Source organism: Aegilops tauschii, chromosome 2 (genome assembly GCF_002575655.3).
Source record: "Aegilops tauschii subsp. strangulata cultivar AL8/78 chromosome 2, Aet v6.0, whole genome shotgun sequence".
Lineage (NCBI taxonomy): Eukaryota > Viridiplantae > Streptophyta > Magnoliopsida > Poales > Poaceae > Aegilops > Aegilops tauschii.
In genome coordinates, this window is record NC_053036.3 from 81,586,635 (window position 1) to 81,607,057 (window position 20,423).

Genomic DNA, 20,423 nt, shown 5'->3' on the forward strand with positions numbered 1-20,423 from the left:
CGATGATGCACCAAACTGGCAAACTCCTCGCTTATCGCGCGGGAAAAGCCTCGCCCTAGCGATTTTAATCTATCGATCGCGCCAACTCTAAAATATTTTTATCTATCAATCGCGCCAAGGAGCAGAACCAAATGTTACAATTTCTACAAGTTCAAAAGAAAAAGTCTGTCGCGTTCGCATCGCACCCCCACACGGCCGGGAGTACTCCATGATCGGTCCGTACGACGCTCGAGCTAGCGAACGCGTGTTGTCTAGCATTTTCACTGTCATGTGAGACCATAGTTGAGCAAACCGACTATCAGCAAATCTCCATCCCGGTCGCCACACGTCGGTTGAGTTAGAATTATAAGAGATGAACGAGTAGGGAGAAGAACTAGTTGTAGCACGGACACCAAAAAAATTGTTCTCAGATGGGACTCGTGTTAATAGAGTAGGAGCACTCCGTAAATGTTTGTACTACCAGTGTACTACTACTCCTACTCTACTAGTACAACTAATACTCTACTGTACGTACTAAATTTGTAGAGTACCAGTACTCCGGCACGTGCAAAGCACGTAAGTTGGAATTCCAATTACATGACACAACTTCGTAAGAACAAAATACGGGCAAGATCTTGTTTCGGGTGATCTTCTTTTTTCTGTCAACGTGTAGTGATGCGTGCATGAAGGTTTTACGTTAATTTATTATAAAATATTTTGGCAACTGATTGATTTGGTAGGTATGAACGTGCTATTTACGGTTGAGCATGTTATTTTGGCAACTAATTTGGTAGGTTTGGTATGTATGGCTATGCGTGTGTTTGGCCAGTGATTAAAAGAGGGAGGGGATAGGGCCAAGAGGGAGGTGGAGGGGTGGAGGTGAATGTACGATGACCAACTCCCCTTTAATAGTATAGGTTGATCTTTTTTTTTTCAAAGGTTCAATCTAGCCCATTACAACCAATATCATTTAAACCTCATATATCTACCACTTCTCGGAAGCTTGTCATTTGCGCAACATCCCTCTCATTTGGTTCCATTTGCTTCTCTCGGCGCATAACCCCACTAAAGTCTCCTATACATACCCACGACAAAGTTTATTCTCCCATCAATCTTGTCATTATGTCCCATGTTTTTGCCTCTCCATAAAAACAAAGTCAACCTCTAGTGTTCCTTCCCCGTTCCCGCTAGCATCAATGTGGTACCGAGAAAAGTTCTTCACACAATTTTTTTAAACCACGCCGCTAAAAACACTCCAATACCCCTCCTTCTACCATTCGCTACAACAAAGCCACCTTCAAAGCCCAACATCACCGTCAAGCCCTCCACACTTTGTCTAAACAACTGAGTCTCCACAATATATACCACCTACGGCGCACTATGTCGAATGAGCTCATGGAGCTCATGAATCGTCCTGGGATCACCAATCTCGCGGTAGTTCCATCATAATATTCTCATTGGCCTTGGCGGCCCTCCTCCCGGGAGCTCGCTCCTTTGTAAGCTCGTTAGCATCTCCCCCTTCTCCTCCCCCTGTCTCCTTCCCTTTACTATCGACTCCTTCCTTAGTATGGTTGTGACATTGGCATCTGGTAAAACTGAATGGGACCCTCAATCTGAAGTACCTTACCTGAAATAGTACCTAGAGGAACAACCAACTGCCCCAAGAATTAACAGTACCATCTTGCAAACGCTTTTGTGGACCCCTCGGTATAATTTCACTTCCTGATCGGGCGTCCCGTGCAAGAAATCTGAGTTATTCGTATTGTTTGTGTCTGGATCAACATCATTTGGGTTTCACGCACCTTCTCCTCCCCCTTCCTCCTCTGCCACTTGCACTTCGGCTGCCTCTCTCACCTCCGCCCTTCCTTGATTCTGCCCCATTGCCAGACCATAAAACTTCACATTAGCCACACATCCCATTCAAATTTACTTGGATCATGAATTCCATCTCCACACTCTTCAACCACATGTCCCATTAGGCCACAAAAATAGCAAAAGTTTGAAAGTTTTTTCATAGAACACCGAATACTTTTTCTTCCCCTCTAAGGCTATAAGCACAAATCTAATCAAAGGAACTTGAACATCCAGAAAAACTCTTGCCCTCAAATATTTCGAGGTGTTGATGATACCCTCATCAACTCAATTGTAATTGGAGGTTCCCCCCACTTTCCTCGTTACTCTATCCGCTAGCTCTTTCTTCCTCATCAAACCACCGGGAACATCCTTAGACTCTAGCCCAAAATGGAATTTTGTCTAACTTATAATCACTGACATTGCTAAAACCATCGCACTATTGAATTACCACAAACCGCCATCCATCACCCTCTTCCAATCCCCCCAAACATCTAAACTGAACTATGAACAAATTGCACCCATTGTTCTAAATGCGATCTGCCAGGCCAACGACCAGGCTGTACACATCGTGTTGAACAACACGGAGTGTCTGAACAAGCGGGTGGTATGGGCCCTAAAGATTGCCAGCCATCCGACTTCTTTCACCAAGTTCCTCTTAAATCAAAGTTTGCCCCTTCTTCCGAGTACAAGTTGAGGCCCTCAAATTCGTCTTCAAGGTTTGGGATCGGCCCCATGCATGATCCGCCCATTCCTCTTCCTTACGACCCTCACCTCCACTTCCTTCTCCTTCACCCGACACTCCCTTCCCATGATCTGCTGCCGATGTCTTTCCTGCATCTCCATCCGCTTCCTTCCCTAGTTCACCCGCTTCTACCTCCTTCAGTCCACCCCCTCCACCGCCACCATCAAGGAGCGGTGGTTCTCCCATGCAACACGCCCAGATAACGCCCCTAACCTACAAGACTCCTGCCCGTCGGGGAGAACTCTCGCCGAACGTGAGGATTTTGGTGGACTCTGGCGGAATCGCCGGTGGATGGTGAAACCCTAGAAAACCCTAGGGGACAAAAAGTAGGGGAGGACTAGGTACATACATAAGTGGAAGCCCTAGCACATCCACTTATGCCTACCCAATGAGGGAAAACTCCTTCCAACTCGCTCCGTGCCCATGGGCCATGGCGCAGAAAGGCCATCAACAGTTCGCACGGACGGCAGCGCTGCACTAACACACGCAACCCCACACACACGCGCATCCCGCCTCCCCCGCAGACACTGACAAGGCGGTCCACCACTCCTGGGCCCCATCACCCCTCCTACGGACTACGCGTCGCTGCCCGATTGGCCCCACGCACGGCGGCCATCGACGAGCCCCCGGAGGCCCGAAATACCCCAAACAAAAACGCAAACGCAGCAGAGAGGAGAGAAGAGAGAGGAAAAAACTTATCTGCCCCTCTAATCTCCCTTACCCCCCGTCTCGTGATAGATAACCACCCCTCTCTCTCCGCGCCGCCGCCGCCGCCGCCGCGGCGCCCGCGCGACCCCTCGCCGCCCGCACCTCTCCGGTGATCGCCGCAGCCTAGCACCCCACCTCCCCCGCCTCCGATCCGATTTTCTCCCCGGAAAAATCACCGAAATACGGCAAAAAATCCCCAGCAATCCGCCGTGTTCCCACTTTTGAATAAATCGCACGGGTGTTTTCCGCTGCCCCGCCCGACCGCCGCGCCCCCCGCGCGGCCGCCGGCGCCGGCGATCGCATCTGGCGATAACCGTCCCCGTCGGGCCACCCCCCGCCTCCCCGCGGTCCAAACCTCCGCGTCCTGCCGGGAAGACCACGGCGCGCGGCCTCCTCCTCGCCCGCCGCGGCACGAGGTGCGTCTCCTCGCTGCCCCTCGCGGGTTTTGGAGGGGATTTGTGAAGTTTTTTTGGTTATAAGGCGTGGGCACGCATCACGCACACCGGTTCGGGCGCCCCGCACCCGATCCGCGCCGTGGCCGGCTCGATCTGGCTGCCGCCGGCGCCGATCTATCGGGCGGCGCGCGAATCGGTCGGGATTTAGGGTTTCGGAATCCAATTCGAAGCTCGCGCGCTCGAGGCTGCTCAGCGCCTTGCTGCGCTGCTTCCACTGCTCGATTTCGATTAGAGCTCCGCACACTTGTTTCTTCCCCGCCATAGTTTGGTTCATTTGGTGCTTTACAAAACGACCAACCCCTAGCAAAAGCTTACTAAAACAATAGCATCCGAGTTCCGATGCTCGTTTAGGGCATCAGACTTTGGCCATGAGCTACCCAACTGAGGTTCTAAATCAGCTTCATTTTATAAACTGCAGGGAGCAATAGACTGCTGAAGCGTTCCCAGTTTCTTCATGTTGTGTTGTCATAAATTGTGATGGCATTCTTCAGTAATTCTGGGAGCAGGGCTGATTCGGGGGGGTACAACTTGAACGAGAAGGCTGATGACGAAGGCGCGTATGAGTCAGTCAGGGATAGGGATGCTGACTTGAACTCGGGCCAGTTGAACTTGAATGAGAAGGCTGATGATGCCTACCACAGTGAGGAGGAGCAATACGAAGCTGGCCAGTCAAGTCTGAGCCCTTCTGAGATTAAATCAGGGCAGAATGCCCCGAGAGTAGGTGGCCCTTCTGGCCCATGGGGTACAAACTTTTTGAAGGACTGCAGATCCACGGAAGGGGAAGAACCGTCAAATAGTGATAGGGGAATGGAAGACGGGTCTGCGGCTAGCTCACATGATGACATGGATGGTAGTGGAGAGGATGATGAGCTAAACAGAGGGCACGGGGATGTGCCCGCTGAGGAAATGCTTTCTGATGACTATTATGAGCAGGACAGAGAGGAGCAGAGTGATTCATTGAATCGTCGTGGGATGAGCCACCCAAGCTGTTCCACTTCTGGGGTCGCATCAAAATCTGTACCCTCAAGACAAAAGAAGTCGACAAAGGGCAGTGCTTATGACGACGATGACGATGCGTATAATGATGAGAATGACAATGACGACGATGATGACGATGACGCAGATGGTAATATTTATACGTGCAGCCTTGTTCTCAGCCAAATTTTCTGTTGCATTTGCTAATTTTCTCCATTCGCAGAAGATGGTCCAGCTCATTGTTGACTCAAAATTTGCTTCTTCCTTTTTTGCAGAAGATGATCCAGATGATGTGGATTTTGAGCCAGACAGTGAAACCGACAAGGCTGCTGTTAAGGTCATTTACCAACTGGAATTTTTATTATCGCACGCGTAACTTCAGCAATTTATTGTATTGTCTACACATTATGCTACATGTTATTATTTAGGTTAGCTGGTGCAGTGGAAGTTTGTTGCCGATGTTTTTTAGAACTACATGACACTGCCGCTAACTTCTAAGTTGTATGGTTCATAATTTATTTTGTGAAGATGAACTGACCAGCATCTGTTTAATTGGCATGGTGAAAAGAGTGCCCTAGCTGATCCAACTTGCACAAAATCGATCGATTCTTCAAAAGAGGAAATACATAAAAGTACTCCAAATTATAACCTGAAGATCAAATAAGTATTCTTTGAGAAATTTGGAGACAGAAGAACTACAGTAAATAGAGTCATGTTTAAACCAGAGTTACCGGATTCGCTGGGCGAGGCCTTGAACTTCGATCCAGATCCAGATCCAGATTGGGGTTCGATCCAGATCGGAAATCACTGCCCAATTCGCCGAACTAGAACTGATCTCAAGTTTCCTCCCGATTCGTGGATCTCAATTGAACCCATCGATTCAGCAGCCATTACGGGCTAGATACTACTGCAGCTCCTCTCTTGCCAGGGCTGTCCAGGTGACGATGGTGGTGGAGACATGGCTGTCGGCCCGTCGCAGCTCCTCATGTGCAGCGGCGATACATGCCTGCAGGCTCCTCTCCATCCACCAGAGCACGAGCGGCACGGGAGAGAGAGCAGGGAGGGGGGCGTGTATTAAGGTGGAGACGAACTAGCATTAGAACAGAGGAAAGATGCGTGCCTGAAGCGAGGTAGAAGAAAGATGTGTGCGTGTGTGGCGGCTGGGGTCACAAGGACTAGGACGTCAGGATGTGAACCCAGCAGGTTAGGTTTTCATTCTCCGGTGGGCCTAATGGGCTGTTCCTTTTATTACGTATGGATCAGATGTATAATTAGATATGTGGCCCACCTAGTCCGTACATCCCCATAAAGAGAAAAATACACTGTATAATAGAGGTGGCGAATCATAATCGCCGGGTTCACGAACCCCTTCTCCGATTCGCAAATTAGAGATGTGTACCCTCCATTGAATCCGATCGGCAGATGTAGCGAATCCCGAATCGCGAACCAAGCGAATTGCGAATCAGGGTCTATGGTACAAACAAGAACCAAATATGGTGCAAATGCACAGAAGCTTGGAAGAAGCATATGCTTTTGTCTTCCATATTTTTAAAGAAAGTAATAATAGAAGACAGTTGCCTGTGGCAGCTGCATTAATGCATTCATTCATAAACTTCTAACCAAATCCTTGAGTTGTTCAATTCAATACATTTCTGTAGTTGAATGTCATGGTTGCAGTTCATGTACTTCGCATTTTCTTGGGTGACATTATGGCTAATAGCACATCATTGTAGCAATGTTCTGGGGTGTATATTCCTTGTGTACTGTGAACATACGAGGACACATGCATATTCTTGCTCCTCTAGTCATGCTTTTCTTAATCAGTTTAGTCTTTAGGGTTTTTTGTTGGAAATTTTGAACTCATTCAACAGTTGTGTAGATTTTCTTCTTCTGCAATGCTGATTTTTTTGTGGTTTGTGGTCATGATAGCTTTCACACTGTTCTTTTATTAGTATTCCAGTTTAGCTATATGACCTTTTTGTTCGTTATTATTTAAGCTGACCTTGTGAAACTCGAATTTCAGGAGAAGCTTGTGGACAGTGAGAACTCAGGCGAAGAAGAAGAAGATGATGAGCTTGAGCTCTCGGATGATGATGATGATTTTATTGATAGTAGGAGGCAATCGAAACGACTTAAGGTCGGAGGAACTAAAACTTCCCAGCGAAAAAAGCTTCCTATGCAGGCTCCACGCAAACGAGGTGTATCTTTCACAGACGAAGAATATTCTTCAGGAAAAGACTCAGATGCACCCAACAGTCCTGATTTTAGTCATCGACCGAAAAAACCTGTCAGGTTGCATCTGAAAACTGTGGGCCATAATGATGTTTTCTCAAATGTCAATTCCCATAATGAATCCCGAACTTCGGGGAGGAGGAGGACACAGAGAAATATCTCATATGCTGAAAGTGACAGTGACGATAGTGAGGAGAAGTCAACTAAACAACAAAAGGTTAGAGTTCAGTTTGAATTATGTATCGAATTATTTATGTCACCGATATGTCTGAGGTTTAAATTAGATGAAATTTGATTACTTTTTCCATGTGCTGGAGTAGAGTAGTTGGTGACTACAAAATGCCTAAACTTTTGCAATATCCTTTTTGTTTCAGTCCTTCCTTAAGGGTTACCCCCACTATTAGTTGGCATTGACTGTTTATAAATCTATTTTATGTATGCTGTGTGCACCTTTATAAATTTTGATCTCAGATCACTAACATATTTCCAATGTATCTAGATCTTGAAGGAGGATCAAGATGAAGAAGATGGAGAAACAATTGAAAGGGTCATTTGGTATCAGCCAAAGGGTGTCGCTGAGGATGCACTGAGGAATGTTCAATCGACTCAACCTACTGTTATGAGCATGCCATTAGATTTTGATCAACAATGGGATGATGTAGAGTTCTACATAAAATGGAAAGGGCAGTCTTACTTACATTGTCAGTGGAAGACATTATCCGAGCTTCGTAGTGTAAGAGCTCACCTGGATATATTCTGCTTACAATTTCTGTTTGTAATATTTGCTGTTTGTGTTTTATCTCTTTAGCCTATTTCTTTAGATATGTGTTCACTTTACCTTTAAAATGACAGGTTAGTGGATTTAAAAAAGTTCTAAATTACATGAAAAGAGTATCCGAGGAGCAGAGGTACAAGAGGTCACTATCGCGCGAAGAGGTAACAAAAAACTTTTGGCTTTTGCACTTTTGCGTTTTAACTCTTTGACATGAAGCAAAGCACGGTAACTGTCAGTTGTACTTCTTATCCAGACAATAAATAGTAACCAAACATTTGTCTTGAAGAGTGGAAAAGAAATGTATGTGCATGCTTAGGAAAATAATATTCACCATGATATGTTAACTACTATCAAGTACACCCTCCGTTCCAAAATATAAGGCGTATTAATTTTTTCAAAAAAGTACTTCTATAACTTCAACCAAGTTTGTAGAGAAAAATATCAACGTCTACAATACCAGATCCTTATCATTAGATTCGTCATGGAGTATATTTTTGTATTTTATTTATTTAGTATTGTAGATGTTGATATATTTTGCTATAAACTTGGTCAAATGTAGATACATTTTACTTATGGGAAAAGTAACACACCTTATATTTTGGAACAGAAGGAGTAACAATTAATGGATAGCATGTCACTGCATTTTTATAAATATCGAGATCTGTATTATGTGGTTCATAAATGACTGAAGTGTTTAATATTTCTAGTCTTGAACAAAATGTCGACTATTTGATATATTTATTCATCAACTCTATGCCTCTTCATCTATCAGGTTGAGGTGCATGATGTGGGCAAGGAAATGGAGTTGGACCTTATTAAGCAATATAGCCAGGTTTCACATTAATCCCAACTTTAGGCTATTAATAAACACACTTATTTTTGTATTTGTACTCTGTCTTAAGTATCAATCTCCAGGTTGAACGGGTATTTGCTGATAGGGCAACCAAAGTGGATGGGGATGTTGTGGTGCCAGAATATTTAGTCAAATGGCAGGGACTTCCTTACGCAGAATCAACCTGGTAATTTTTATGACTTGATTCTGGGTTAGTCATTTTCATAGCTATGATAATACTTTGCATGTGGATGTTTATTTGCGCTGACCCATTGAATGGAATGTCCATGGATATGTTAGAAGTGATAAGATATCCATATATAAATTGTTTTGTTGACCCTGTACAGCTGTATCCATGCTTTTCTGTTGTATTCGTGTTGCCCACATTATCTGTCGCCTTGCAGGGAAAAAGATACGGATATTGATTTTGCTCAAGAAGCAATAGATGAATACAGGGTAGGCATTCTATGTATCTAATCCACCGGTATTTCATAGCTACATAAGTTTGTATGTTAATTGGGTTTACACTAAACAACAGGCCCGTGAAGTTGCCACTGCCATACTGGGGAAAACAGTTGATTTCCAAAGGAAGAAAAGCAAAGGTAGCTTTTCTATGCATAATCTGTGCTTGCATACTTGATGACTGAACTTGATAGTTTTTTTGGCTTTGAGGACTAGTGTCTTCCCTGTGGATTGGAATTTTTCTCCCTTGTTGACCTAGAAAGCATAAATAATTTTAGAGATATATTCATTGTAAAATGGCATTTCCACCTTGTTTCCCATAAGTTACCAAATATTTATAGGTACTGTGTCATGTGATGCAATGAATGCTATCTATTTAGACTTTGCATTTCTTTTGTGGATTTTGACTTCCTGAGCACCATCACAAATTGACATTGTTGAATTATGTACTTATACTTCGGCGATCCATGGTCTGGTCTTGAGTTATCCGTTTCCTTGCGTTGCTGTATCACTATTCTTGAACTTCATCTAATACTAAGTTTATGTTACTCAGCTAGTTTGAGAAGGCTTGATGATCAACCAGAATGGCTAAAAGGAGGTAAACTTCGCGATTATCAGCTTGAAGGCCTAAACTTTCTCGTTAATGGGTATGTAAAATCTATAGATATGCATAACAAAAGCACCTTGCTTGCCAATCCATGCTCATTGATTGATTTGTAAAACAGGTGGAGAAATGATACTAATGTTATTCTTGCCGATGAGATGGGTCTGGGAAAAACCATTCAATCAGTTTCCATGCTTGGCTTCCTTCATGTAATTTTTTCACATGATCCTTGTTTTGCATGGTACCAGGATCTTTTTACTGATTAACAATACTTGGTATGTATCTTGCAGAATGCTCAAGAAATTAATGGCCCATTTCTTGTCGTTGTGCCGCTCTCAACATTGTCAAATTGGGCAAAAGAATTTCGGAAGTGGCTACCTGACATGAATGTTGTAATTTATGTCGGAAATCGTGCTAGCAGAGAGGTAAAGCTCAGTAAATTTCTTACATGTCTTGCTTCTTTTGAGGTTTGTATGCAACTAAATGCCATTTTCATATTTTGGCAACCCTTTTTTATTTATGACACCTAATGTTTCTAATTGTTGAATGTAAACATTATCACATACCGTCAATTCATGTAATTATTTAAGTTGCTGCTGGTTATAAAACATACTGGTTGTCCTTTAAACTCCTATATTATGTAAACTTGAAAGGAGCTTATTGTTATTTGTTTGAGCAAGCTTTTCTTGCATTGTGTTGCTGGTCATGTACTTGTCAGTTGTTCCACTTTGAAGGTACCGAGCTTTGCTATTCTGCTAGTTTGCCATCCGATGGGCTCACTGAACACTGTGATTGTGGCGCACACTTTATTTTAGACACTGTTTTCATACAACCTTTGTTCTTCTTTTATACTCAATCCTAAGCAGTTGTGAGCGCTTCTTTTGATTAGTAGCTGCACATAATTATTTGTAAGGAGCACAATTTGTTAATGGAAAACAGCAGGGACATACAGGTTGCCGCTGAGCATAGTTTAAATATTTTAAATACCAAGAACACATGCTCATCAATCCTATCTTCTTTGTAACAATTAATTTAGCTTACATGGTCATAAGTAAATGACCAGGTAGTCCGTGGTGCTCGATCTGCTGATTAAGGGCTTGTTCGGTTGCAACAAAATTGAAGGGGATTGGGGTGGATTAAATCCCATACAAGTCAAAATCTCACTCAATCCCCTCCAAACCTCTCCAATCCCCTTCAGGAGAGGTTTAACCGAACAAGGCCTAAGGCAGAATCACAGGCTCACAGCAGCGAAGGGGCATCTACTACCTAGTGGTTACCTAGACCATTTTTTCTTTTACAATTTCATTTTCAAGTCGCAAAGTATGTACCTTGGTGATTTGGACACCACGGTAAAAATCAGATGTACTCAGTATTGAGTGTAGCACAAGGTCTTAATTTTCTTCCATGCTTTAGAAACAAGCAAAGATAAAGGAATAAGTGGGTAAAAATGATCAGTGTTTACAGCGAAAATTTAGGGAACCAACACTTAAATCCTGGTTTTCGTAGGGAGGACCCCAAAATCTATAATGTCTCTAATTATTTCAAAATCACAGTTTTAGCGCCTTGTTTATTGTTAGGATCCTAAAATGGGATAGTTGAGCTATCGCTAGCTTTTTAGAACCTACTGAAACTTATATTTGCAGACTTCTGCAGAAGATGAGTATATCCTGTTACTATACCGAGCTTCATGAATGGTATAATTCATCTTTGTTGCGGTATATATCACATCGTGTGTGGGATGAATCCGTCTGCTAATCATGGATCTTGAGCAGATCAGAGCTCTGCATAATTTAGAACCATTGCACATCATGTTTTGGCTACTATGTTTATATATATCTGCCAGGTTGTTTTTAGGCTATGTTACTTTGTTTGCTCATTTGGTTCCTGCTTTTCTTCCTATTTTCTGGACTTTGCATTCAAAAATGTCAATTACCAATAAATATGCTTTTTTAAAGGGCATGTTCTTAGTTCCACACTTCCTAACGAGTTGTGTTCACCTTGCATTGTGCTTGACATTCTTCCTAATCCATTGGCGGCAGATGTGTCAGCAGCATGAGTTTTTTACAAATAAGAAGGGTGGGCGGCATGTAAAATTCCATACTTTGATTACTACTTACGAGGTGATACTTAAGGACAAAGCCGTCCTTTCAAAAATCAAATGGAATTATCTTATGGTTGATGAAGCCCACCGTTTGAAGAATTCTGAAGCATCACTGTATATTGCTCTTTTGGTACGGATATTCTCTTGAACTAAACGTAACAGCCTATGTATTGGGTAATTACCGCAAAAAGATAAAACTGTATTTGTTCTCTGTCAGGAGTTCAGCACCAAAAATAAGCTGCTAATAACTGGGACCCCTTTGCAGAACAGTGTTGAAGAGCTGTGGTATGTCCTTTTCTTATGCAGACTTGAGCTAGACATTTTTTTTATATAAGTTTGCATTGTTGCTAGGTACTTGTAATTTGATACTGCAATATGTGAGTGTAATTCAGAAGTGAAATGGGTTGCTTCAACTACTTGAAAAATAGTTAACTTTTTTGAGAAGAAACATGGATGTTCATCGTAATATAAAATGCACAGTTCTAAAGTTTGTGATAAAAATATGACCATGCATCCAGCACAAAAATTAATATGATTTTGCAGGCGCAGAATATGCCTTTTTTTGGTGCAAGAAGCATGTTAATTTTTTCACCATATTTGGAAGTGCATGTCATATCATGACTACCCATGATTATTTTATTTAGAAAATCAACTTCTTGAAGTGGATGAAAAAGAGAAAATACATAGTTTGCGTACAACCATGTGCGCAAAATTCAGGTTCCAAGTATGCTCATAATTTTCTCCTTTTTTTTTGTTTGCAGGGCACTACTTCATTTCCTTGATCCAGTCAAATTTAACAGCAAGGATACTTTTGTTGAGAGATACAAAAATTTGAGTTCGTTTAATGAAACTGAGGTATTAATTTGTGAACGATGGTTTTGTATTGACCTGGATTGTATTCACAATTGTCCTATACTATTTGATAATCATTAACTCTCTTTGTTTTGATCTTTTTGTAGCTTGCAAATCTTCACATGGAATTGAGGCCCCATATTTTAAGGCGAGTTATAAAAGATGTCGAGAAGTCTCTACCTCCAAAAATTGAGCGAATTCTTCGTATCGAAATGTCTCCCCTACAGAAACAGTATGTTCTTGTATTAACTTACTTCCTCCGTTCCAGAATATAAGGTGTATTAGTTTCCGTGCAAGTCAACCATTTGAAAGTTTGACCAAGATTATAGAACAAAACAGAAACATCTGCAACACCTAATATATAAAATATGAAACTACCTTTCATGATCGATCAAATGATATAAATTTCATATTGTGGACATTGATATATTCTTCTTAAAACTTGGTCAAACATGCACTTGTTTGACTTCTGAAAAAACAAATACACCTTATATAAAGGAACGGAGGGAGTATAAGTTCAATACATTTCATTCCTCCTTGAAATGAACCTTTTTTATTTTTTTGCTAGATATTACAAGTGGATTCTAGAGCGAAATTTTCAGAATCTGAATAAAGGAGTTCGCGGGAATCAGGTATTAATTCATGAGTGTAAATTTTTTATCAGTTTGTTTATTTATCCAGTTGGTATCAACAATTCATTTTTCTACCAGTTTGTGCTGTTAAAGTGTTATAAACAAATGGTTTGTTTCGATATATTTTGTGAAGAACCGCCACTTCACAGAACTGCTTGCATAGGTTGCTCATTATATTAGTCTAACATGTAGGTTGGCCAATGTTGAAGATCCTGTATCTGCGAAATGAGAAACATTTGATAAATAGGGGTCTTGGACCAGTGTTTCTTGAGCAATGCTGTAATGCTTGATTATTATGAGAACCACATCTTGGTAGGATGGTTGTTAGTATATTTAAAATAGTAAATAATAGGGCTTTGAAAAATCCGTTGCAATATCAAAAGGAAGGCTTGACCCCTCTGTGCATTATATTGCCCCTCTTATAGACAGAACTTAACTCAATTAGTGTGTTTATGCTGTGGAATTACTGAGCACTAAGTGTCTATCATCAGGTGTCACGGCGTCGGCCAAAGAAGGGCAATCTATGAATATCAGCCTCTTGTTATCTAGGAATCTATGTTATTGTGTGTTTTTAAGAGGCATTTTTTCTTATTCTACATATACTCCCTCCGTCCCATAATATAAGAACGTTTTTGTCACTAGTGTAGTGGCAAAAACGTTCTTATATTATGGGACGGAGGGAGTAATTAATTGTAATAGCCTGTCTAGGGTTGCATATGCAAAGTATAATCTTTTTTAGACAGCTCTAGTTGCTTGGATATCATGTACTATTATTTTTTGTTTTTTGATGTTCATCATTTATTCTGTAAACAATAGCTCTTCTTGTTCAGCATATTTGAGTTGCTATTTATACTAATTTGTCTGGCTGGCTGGATCATGATATATGCAGGTCTCGCTTTTGAATGTTGTCGTCGAGTTAAAAAAGTGTTGCAACCATCCATTCTTGTTTGAAAGTGCTGATCATGGTTATGGTGGAGATAGCATTGGTGATCGCAATAAAGTTGAACGTATTGTTATGAGTAGTGGGAAGTTAGTTTTGTTGGACAAGCTACTGCTGAGACTGCGGGAGACTAATCATCGCGTGCTTATATTCTCTCAGGTTATTTATTATTTGCTTTCAAATGATGTAATTTTTCAGTTTTAGTTAGCAGAGCTATTATTAGTTTTTGATATATTATTCTAGTATCGGTACTGATAAAACCACCAATTCTTCTATTAACTATGTAATCCAACTGAGGAAAATAACCAGCTTACAGATGTCAGTTGGATTAGTTGGCAGTGGACAGAATGTATTGTGTTACCATTTCAGGAACCACATTCTTATAGCGCCAACATCAGTATATTGGACAATACATGTATAAATGATTTCTGAATTTTCATCTTTCCAGATGGTGAGGATGCTGGACATCCTTTCTGAGTACCTATCCCTTCGAGGCTTCCAGTTTCAGAGGCTTGATGGCAGTACAAGAGCGGATCTTCGTCACCAGGCCATGGAACATTTTAATGCTCCTGGAAGCGATGATTTTTGTTTCCTTCTGTCTACACGTGCTGGTGGACTTGGTATTAATCTTGCAACAGCAGATACAGTGATAATTTTTGATTCAGATTGGAATCCTCAAAATGATCTACAGGTCCTCTAATCTATCTGTGACTATGATGTTATGGATGTTTTAATTGTTAAATAGCATTTTCTTATCTTCCCTCTGTTTTTTTGTGCATCCTGATGTGATGCTAGGCAATGAGTAGGGCACATAGGATTGGGCAACAAGATACTGTCAACATCTATCGTTTTGTCACCTGCAAAAGTGTTGAAGAGGATATATTGGAGCGGGCAAAGAAAAAAATGGTGCAGACACCGAATATCTTCATATAGTGTTCAAATGAAAATACATGAGATGTGTTTAACTTATTTTAGTTATTTATTTCAGGTTCTTGATCACTTGGTGATTCAGAAGCTGAATGCTGAGGGCAGGCTTGAGAAGAAAGAAACCAAAAAGGGTGGCTCCATGTTTGATAAGGTAGTATTTTGCCTAAGCTGTCTTGTTTTCGTGGGTTAGTTTGGATGACAACTTGTCTAGTATATGTTGGTGTAGAAATTCTCTTAGTTACTTGTTAACTAGATATGTTTTAATTTTGTTTATGCTTTAATGTTTTACATGCACTTGCATTGTTGTTTTTGTTGCGATATAGCTTGTAGTCTTAGTGCAGGTTCATTGACTTCCATTATAGCATGCATTTGGCTTCTGCCCTAGTGTACACATTCCCTAGGAAGTATATAAAATGGACATCCGATCTGCAAAATTCAGTGGGGAAAACATTTTACCTTGAATTGTTGAGTCTCTTACTAGTGGACACATTTGGAGTATTTCTTTCTTCTTGCGCTAGTGATGAAATCCATATCATTTGGCAGAATGAACTTTCAGCCATACTGAGGTTTGGGGCAGAGGAGTTGTTCAAAGAAGAGAAGACTGATGAAGAGACCAAGAGGAAGCTTGAAAGCATGGACATTGATGAAATACTTGAGAGAGCTGAGAAAGTTGAAACAAAGGCTGCTGAAGGGGAAGAAGGAAATGAGCTTCTTAGTGCTTTCAAGGCATGTCACAGCGCACAACCATAAACTGATGCAGAGCACATAAATTATTGTGCATTAATGTTTCTTAGTATTTTGGATATGTTATTAATTGTTTCAAGTATTTTGGTTAGGTTGCTAATTTTTCCAGCGGTGAGGATGATGCCTCATTCTGGAGTAGACTAATACAACCAGATCCTGCAGATATGGGTCAGGTATTTATTTGGACATCTGATTCAGTTCTTGCTTGCCATCAACTTAACCAGAGAGTAATAGAATGTGTTCTGCAGGAAACTTTAGCACCTCGTGCTGCACGGAATAAAAAGAGCTATGTTGAGGATCACCAACTCGACAAAAATAGCAGCAGGAAAAGGCGAGCGGTTGACTCACAAGAAAAGCCAAGAAGGCGTTCCAGCAGAACAGTCGACACAATGGTTTCGTTACCATTTATTGATGGAGCAGTCGCTCAAGTACGGAGCTGGTCATTTGGAAATATGCCTAAGAAGGATGCCTCCCGCTTTGTTCGAGCGGTAATCTGCGCCCACTACCAGCATATTTGATTCTTCTGCTTTTCTGACTGGTTATATTTGCACATATCCTGAAGTATGCATTATATATCTTAGTTCCACGGTTATTATAACAATATGATCATGAGATCTGTTACATTATAGGTTCTCATCTTGTTTTATTAGAGATGTTCTGCAACTAGATAATTTTAGTTATTAACGTGTCAGTGTGCGACCATCAAATTATATTTGCCTCTGTTTTTTCCTGCTACCGTTGTCTTTAACTCCTACTTAGTTACTTGTTATTGAATGGAATGGTCATAATTTTAGTACAAATGGTGCGTATAATTACATGGTCACTGCAAGTTTTGGTACCAGTACTATGTTTTTTCTGTTCAGTTTTCTGAAATTTCTATGACAATTTGTATGCAAAATTTGTAGATTGCATTGTATTGTTTCAGGAGCTATATATGTGGTTGGCGTATTTTCTCCAGCTTCATCTATCTAATTCTCATGGTGAACTTCAGGTTAAAAAGTTTGGAAATCCAAGCCAAATTGGCTTAATTGTGGATGATGTTGGTGGTGCAATAGCAAAGGCTCCATGTGAAGCACAAATTGAGCTGTATGAGTCGCTCATTGATGGCTGTCAGGAAGCTGTGAAAGAGAACACAGACATCAAGGTATATTTCATTGTGATACCTTGGAGAAAATGGTCCTCCTTCCGATCCATATGTAGTCGTTTCCTTGTGCGTTATCTTCCTTTATTGAGTTCAGTTCATTGTACTTCAAATATAGGGCACAGTGTTGGATTTTTTTGGTGTACCAGTGAAGGCCTATGAGTTGTTGGCTCGTGTTGAAGAGCTTCAATGCTTGGCAAAGCGCATCGCACGTTACAAAGATCCAGTTAGACAATACCGGATCCAATCACCTTACAAAAAGCCACAGTGGTCAGCAAGCTGTGGATGGATTGAAAGTAATTGCTGTTTGACTTAGCTTCTGTAAAAATGTTTGAGAATATAAGCTCATAAATCTTTTTATATCTTTAGCTGATGATGCAAGATTGCTGCTTGGAATTCACTGGTATGGTTATGGAAACTGGGAGAAGATACGATTGGATCCAAAGCTTGGTCTGACAACAAAAATTGCACCAGCAACACTTGGAGAGAGAGAAACATTTTTACCACGCGCACCAAATTTGGATAATCGTGCTAGTGCTCTCCTGCAAAAGGTACTCTCCCTGACCTTTCATCCTCTTCCTTGTGCGCGCTTGTGCTTGTTTGTATGCTGTTTATGTGCAAGTGCATCTTACGTTGCATATTCTGTATGTGAAGCGCACATCTGCAATTTCTAGAGCTAATATAAAATCAGAAGGTTGAGGTTGTCTCATGTTTGGATGTCGAGTCAGATGTGATTAATTAATTATTGATGTTAAGCTAGCATCTGAACCTCTTTATGCCCTGACTATCCATGCTTTTGAAGTTTTCTGGTTCCACCAAGATTAGTGGTACCATTCTGCTCACAATATCCCTGTACACATACTTACTGATATGATTTCTCAAGCAACTCATGAGCTTTTTTTTTGCTTCACTATCAGTTGTTCTTCTGATCGACAGCCATTTTTTTTTGAAAAATATAAATCAAAGCTTGATTTGAATTCTGTATCTTTTTTTATATGCAATAGTTATATCTTTTGCATGTGTCCAGCTTTGATAATTTAATCCATTGACAAGAAAATTCTGCTTTTCTAGGAATATGCCAATCTGAGTGGAAAGAGCTCAAAAGCCAAAGGAGGTGCTAGCCAAAAAGTCAATAATGAAAATGGTGGTGCTCGATCGTTTAAAGGCCGGCAAAAAGATTTAAAACCACAAGAGGATATTAAGTCGAACAAAGATGACATTAAGAAACGCAAGGTGGTGGAAGAAGCTGAAGCAAGAGAAGAGGGTGAAATTTCAGAGTCTGAAGAACAGATTAAATATCGTTTGGAAAAGGAGGAAAAGTGGCTGGAATGGTGCTCTGAAGCTTTGGATGAAGAGCAGGACATATTGAAACGCCTTGATAGGTTACAGAATACAAGTTTAAATCTTCCGAAGGAAAAGGTTTCTGCTTTATATCTTGATATTGACAATCTATTCTTAAAATGCTCTACTGCCACTCTAACCTTATAAGCATGTGTGCAGGTTCTTTCAAGAATTCGCCGGTACCTCCAGATAATCGGTGAAAAGATTGGAAAAGTCGCTGCCCAACATGTAGAATCGTACAAGCAGTCCCGTAAGTGTTGGTAGCTCCTACCTTTTTGTAGGAAGCATATGTGATGAATAATTTGGTTTTTTTTTTTGAGAAAACGCAAAGGACCTTTGCGCTTTAACATTGAAAAGATAGGGGTACAATTATAATCCTTCTAGGATTTGAGTTTTACAAAACCAACAGTCTAATCAGTGGACATCCCAGGATGGGGTCAAACAACCCTGAGCCCTTGAGCCCCAGCCTTTGCCCAGCATTGGACCTTGTCCTTGATCTTGTCCAGTAGCCCATCGACCGAAGGTCTCGCATTGTCGAAGACACTCGTTCCTGTGCTTCCAGATCATCCACATTCTTGAGACATTCATATTCATGAACATTCTAGAGACATTCTTTCATGAACACTGATATTCCTTTTTTTTTTGCGGAACTTATATATACTGTCAAAAGATACCTATCTAAACAATTGCATTGTTTGCAGGTATGACCACAAGATTATGGAATTATGTGGCAAGATTTTCAAATATGTCTGGGGAGCAATTGTGCGATCTCTATTTAAAAGTTTGTCAGGACCAAATGGAAGCTGGAGTCGGCCCCTCACATGGTGGCAATTTTGCACCCGCTCCTAACAGAGGTTCTTCAAATCAGCCTCATCCTCCTAGAAACCAAAGGTCAACAAGGTCTTTCCAGCACACTCCAGAGCCTCTTAATAATGGTGAAAACACTGGGAATTCGGAAGCCTGGAAGCGCCGGAGGAGAGCTGATCAGGATAATCAGTTTGACACCCAAACGATGTATCAACCTCCTCCATTTATGGCAAATGGTAACAGGTCGCAGGAATCTAGCAGTTCTGCTGGTATTCTTGGTTGGGGTCCAGTTGAAATGAGACGATATGGCACTGAAAGATCAAAGAGAGGTGTTCATCCCAGTCGTTTCCCTGCCGGGCATGGGCCTTTGCTTTAGCTGAAGTAGTCAGCTTTGTCAATTCCTAGGAGTCTTCAGCTTCTACGCAGGTAGAAGTGGAGAATTGAAATTCTTTTTAGGCAAGACAAAAGAATAAGCTGTCAATATCTTGTCTGGATCACAGCTTGGAGTCTGTGCCTCGAAGAAACGGCTGATGTGCACAGAAGATTCCTGACACTGAAACAAATACATGGGTCTTGTAAACCGCCAAGAGGAAGAGTCTCGAAAATTTTGTCGGTCCAGTTTTGTGGTCTAATAGAAGAAGAAAATTTCCGTTGGGGTCTTTAAGAAGGTTCATCTCAAACAAATGATCTATAGTTCAGCCTCAATACATGTACGGTCTTTTACAGCGCATTATATATAATGAAAATTTGGTTTAGTTGGACATTCTCTCTCTCTCTCTCTCTCTCTCTTTCTCTCTTCCCCGTGTGCTCACATGTTCCAGATTTTTCTGCAAATATGATTTTGTTGTTGTTGATGTAACAAATCAACTATCACCAAAGAACTAGCCATGGACCGGGGTGCGTGGAAGTTAGCTATCCACATGCCTGCCAGAACCATGAGTTGGTTTTGAGATCTTATGGATTTCAGATCTAGCTGTCATGCTCTGTACAGAGTAACTGCATTTCCATCTTCTGTCCCAGGTCCTGTGGTACAGGTGAACTGAGGAAAGCTTGCCGTACTTGTTGGTAACCTGGCTGGTTGGGTTATCGTACAATTTTTCTGACTTGTATTTCCTCGAAGCTGTAGGTTTCTTGGACATTCTCTATCATAAAACGCACACATCTTTTATCATCAGTGTACGCTGCAAATCATTCAGCATGCAGCCGTTTTGAAATTATGGAGTTTGTGGGCACTGGCTCTCTTTTCTAATATTGTGCTTGCACTGTAAACCTGGAATTTTGTGTAAATGGCAGAAGTATATTATTATTCGGCAACATGTC

At 41.3% G+C, this 20,423-nt stretch overlaps 1 protein-coding gene across 2 annotated transcripts; it reads left to right on the plus strand.

Annotated features, from left to right (window-relative positions):
• Positions 1 to 3,244: 3,244 nt before the first annotated feature.
• On the plus strand, positions 3,245 to 19,864 carry LOC109767220 (protein CHROMATIN REMODELING 5). 2 transcript variants are annotated; one of them, XM_020325981.4, is made up of 31 exons: positions 3,245 to 3,699; positions 4,157 to 4,864; positions 4,989 to 5,050; positions 6,737 to 7,162; positions 7,445 to 7,678; positions 7,798 to 7,881; positions 8,493 to 8,552; positions 8,636 to 8,739; positions 8,957 to 9,008; positions 9,091 to 9,154; positions 9,568 to 9,661; positions 9,740 to 9,827; positions 9,909 to 10,043; positions 11,658 to 11,849; positions 11,937 to 12,004; positions 12,481 to 12,574; positions 12,679 to 12,803; positions 13,140 to 13,203; positions 14,093 to 14,302; positions 14,592 to 14,834; positions 14,939 to 15,049; positions 15,132 to 15,221; positions 15,614 to 15,796; positions 15,907 to 15,987; positions 16,063 to 16,302; positions 16,806 to 16,958; positions 17,074 to 17,251; positions 17,325 to 17,506; positions 18,027 to 18,374; positions 18,456 to 18,546; positions 18,998 to 19,864. In XM_020325981.4, exons 2-31 carry the CDS (start codon positions 4,216 to 4,218, stop codon positions 19,477 to 19,479), a joined length of 5,187 nt encoding a protein of 1,728 aa, XP_020181570.1. In that variant the 5' UTR covers positions 3,245 to 3,699; positions 4,157 to 4,215; the 3' UTR covers positions 19,480 to 19,864. The 2 variants fall into 2 exon arrangements, with proteins under 2 accessions (XP_020181570.1, XP_073364127.1); XM_073508026.1 differs by having other exon boundaries at positions 3,245 to 3,392.
• Positions 19,865 to 20,423: the final 559 nt, after the last annotated feature.

Excerpts from the sequence above, each read along its gene's own strand:
- LOC109767220 (XM_020325981.4), top strand. The coding sequence starts at position 4,216 with ATGGCATTCTTCAGTAATTCTGGGAGCAGGGCTGATTCGGGGGGGTAC. Across the intron at positions 7,882-8,492 it reads GGTCACTATCGCGCGAAGAG|GTTGAGGTGCATGATGTGGG; the intron begins GTAACAAAAAAC and ends TTCATCTATCAG. Across the intron at positions 16,959-17,073 it reads AAGAGAACACAGACATCAAG|GGCACAGTGTTGGATTTTTT; the intron begins GTATATTTCATT and ends CTTCAAATATAG.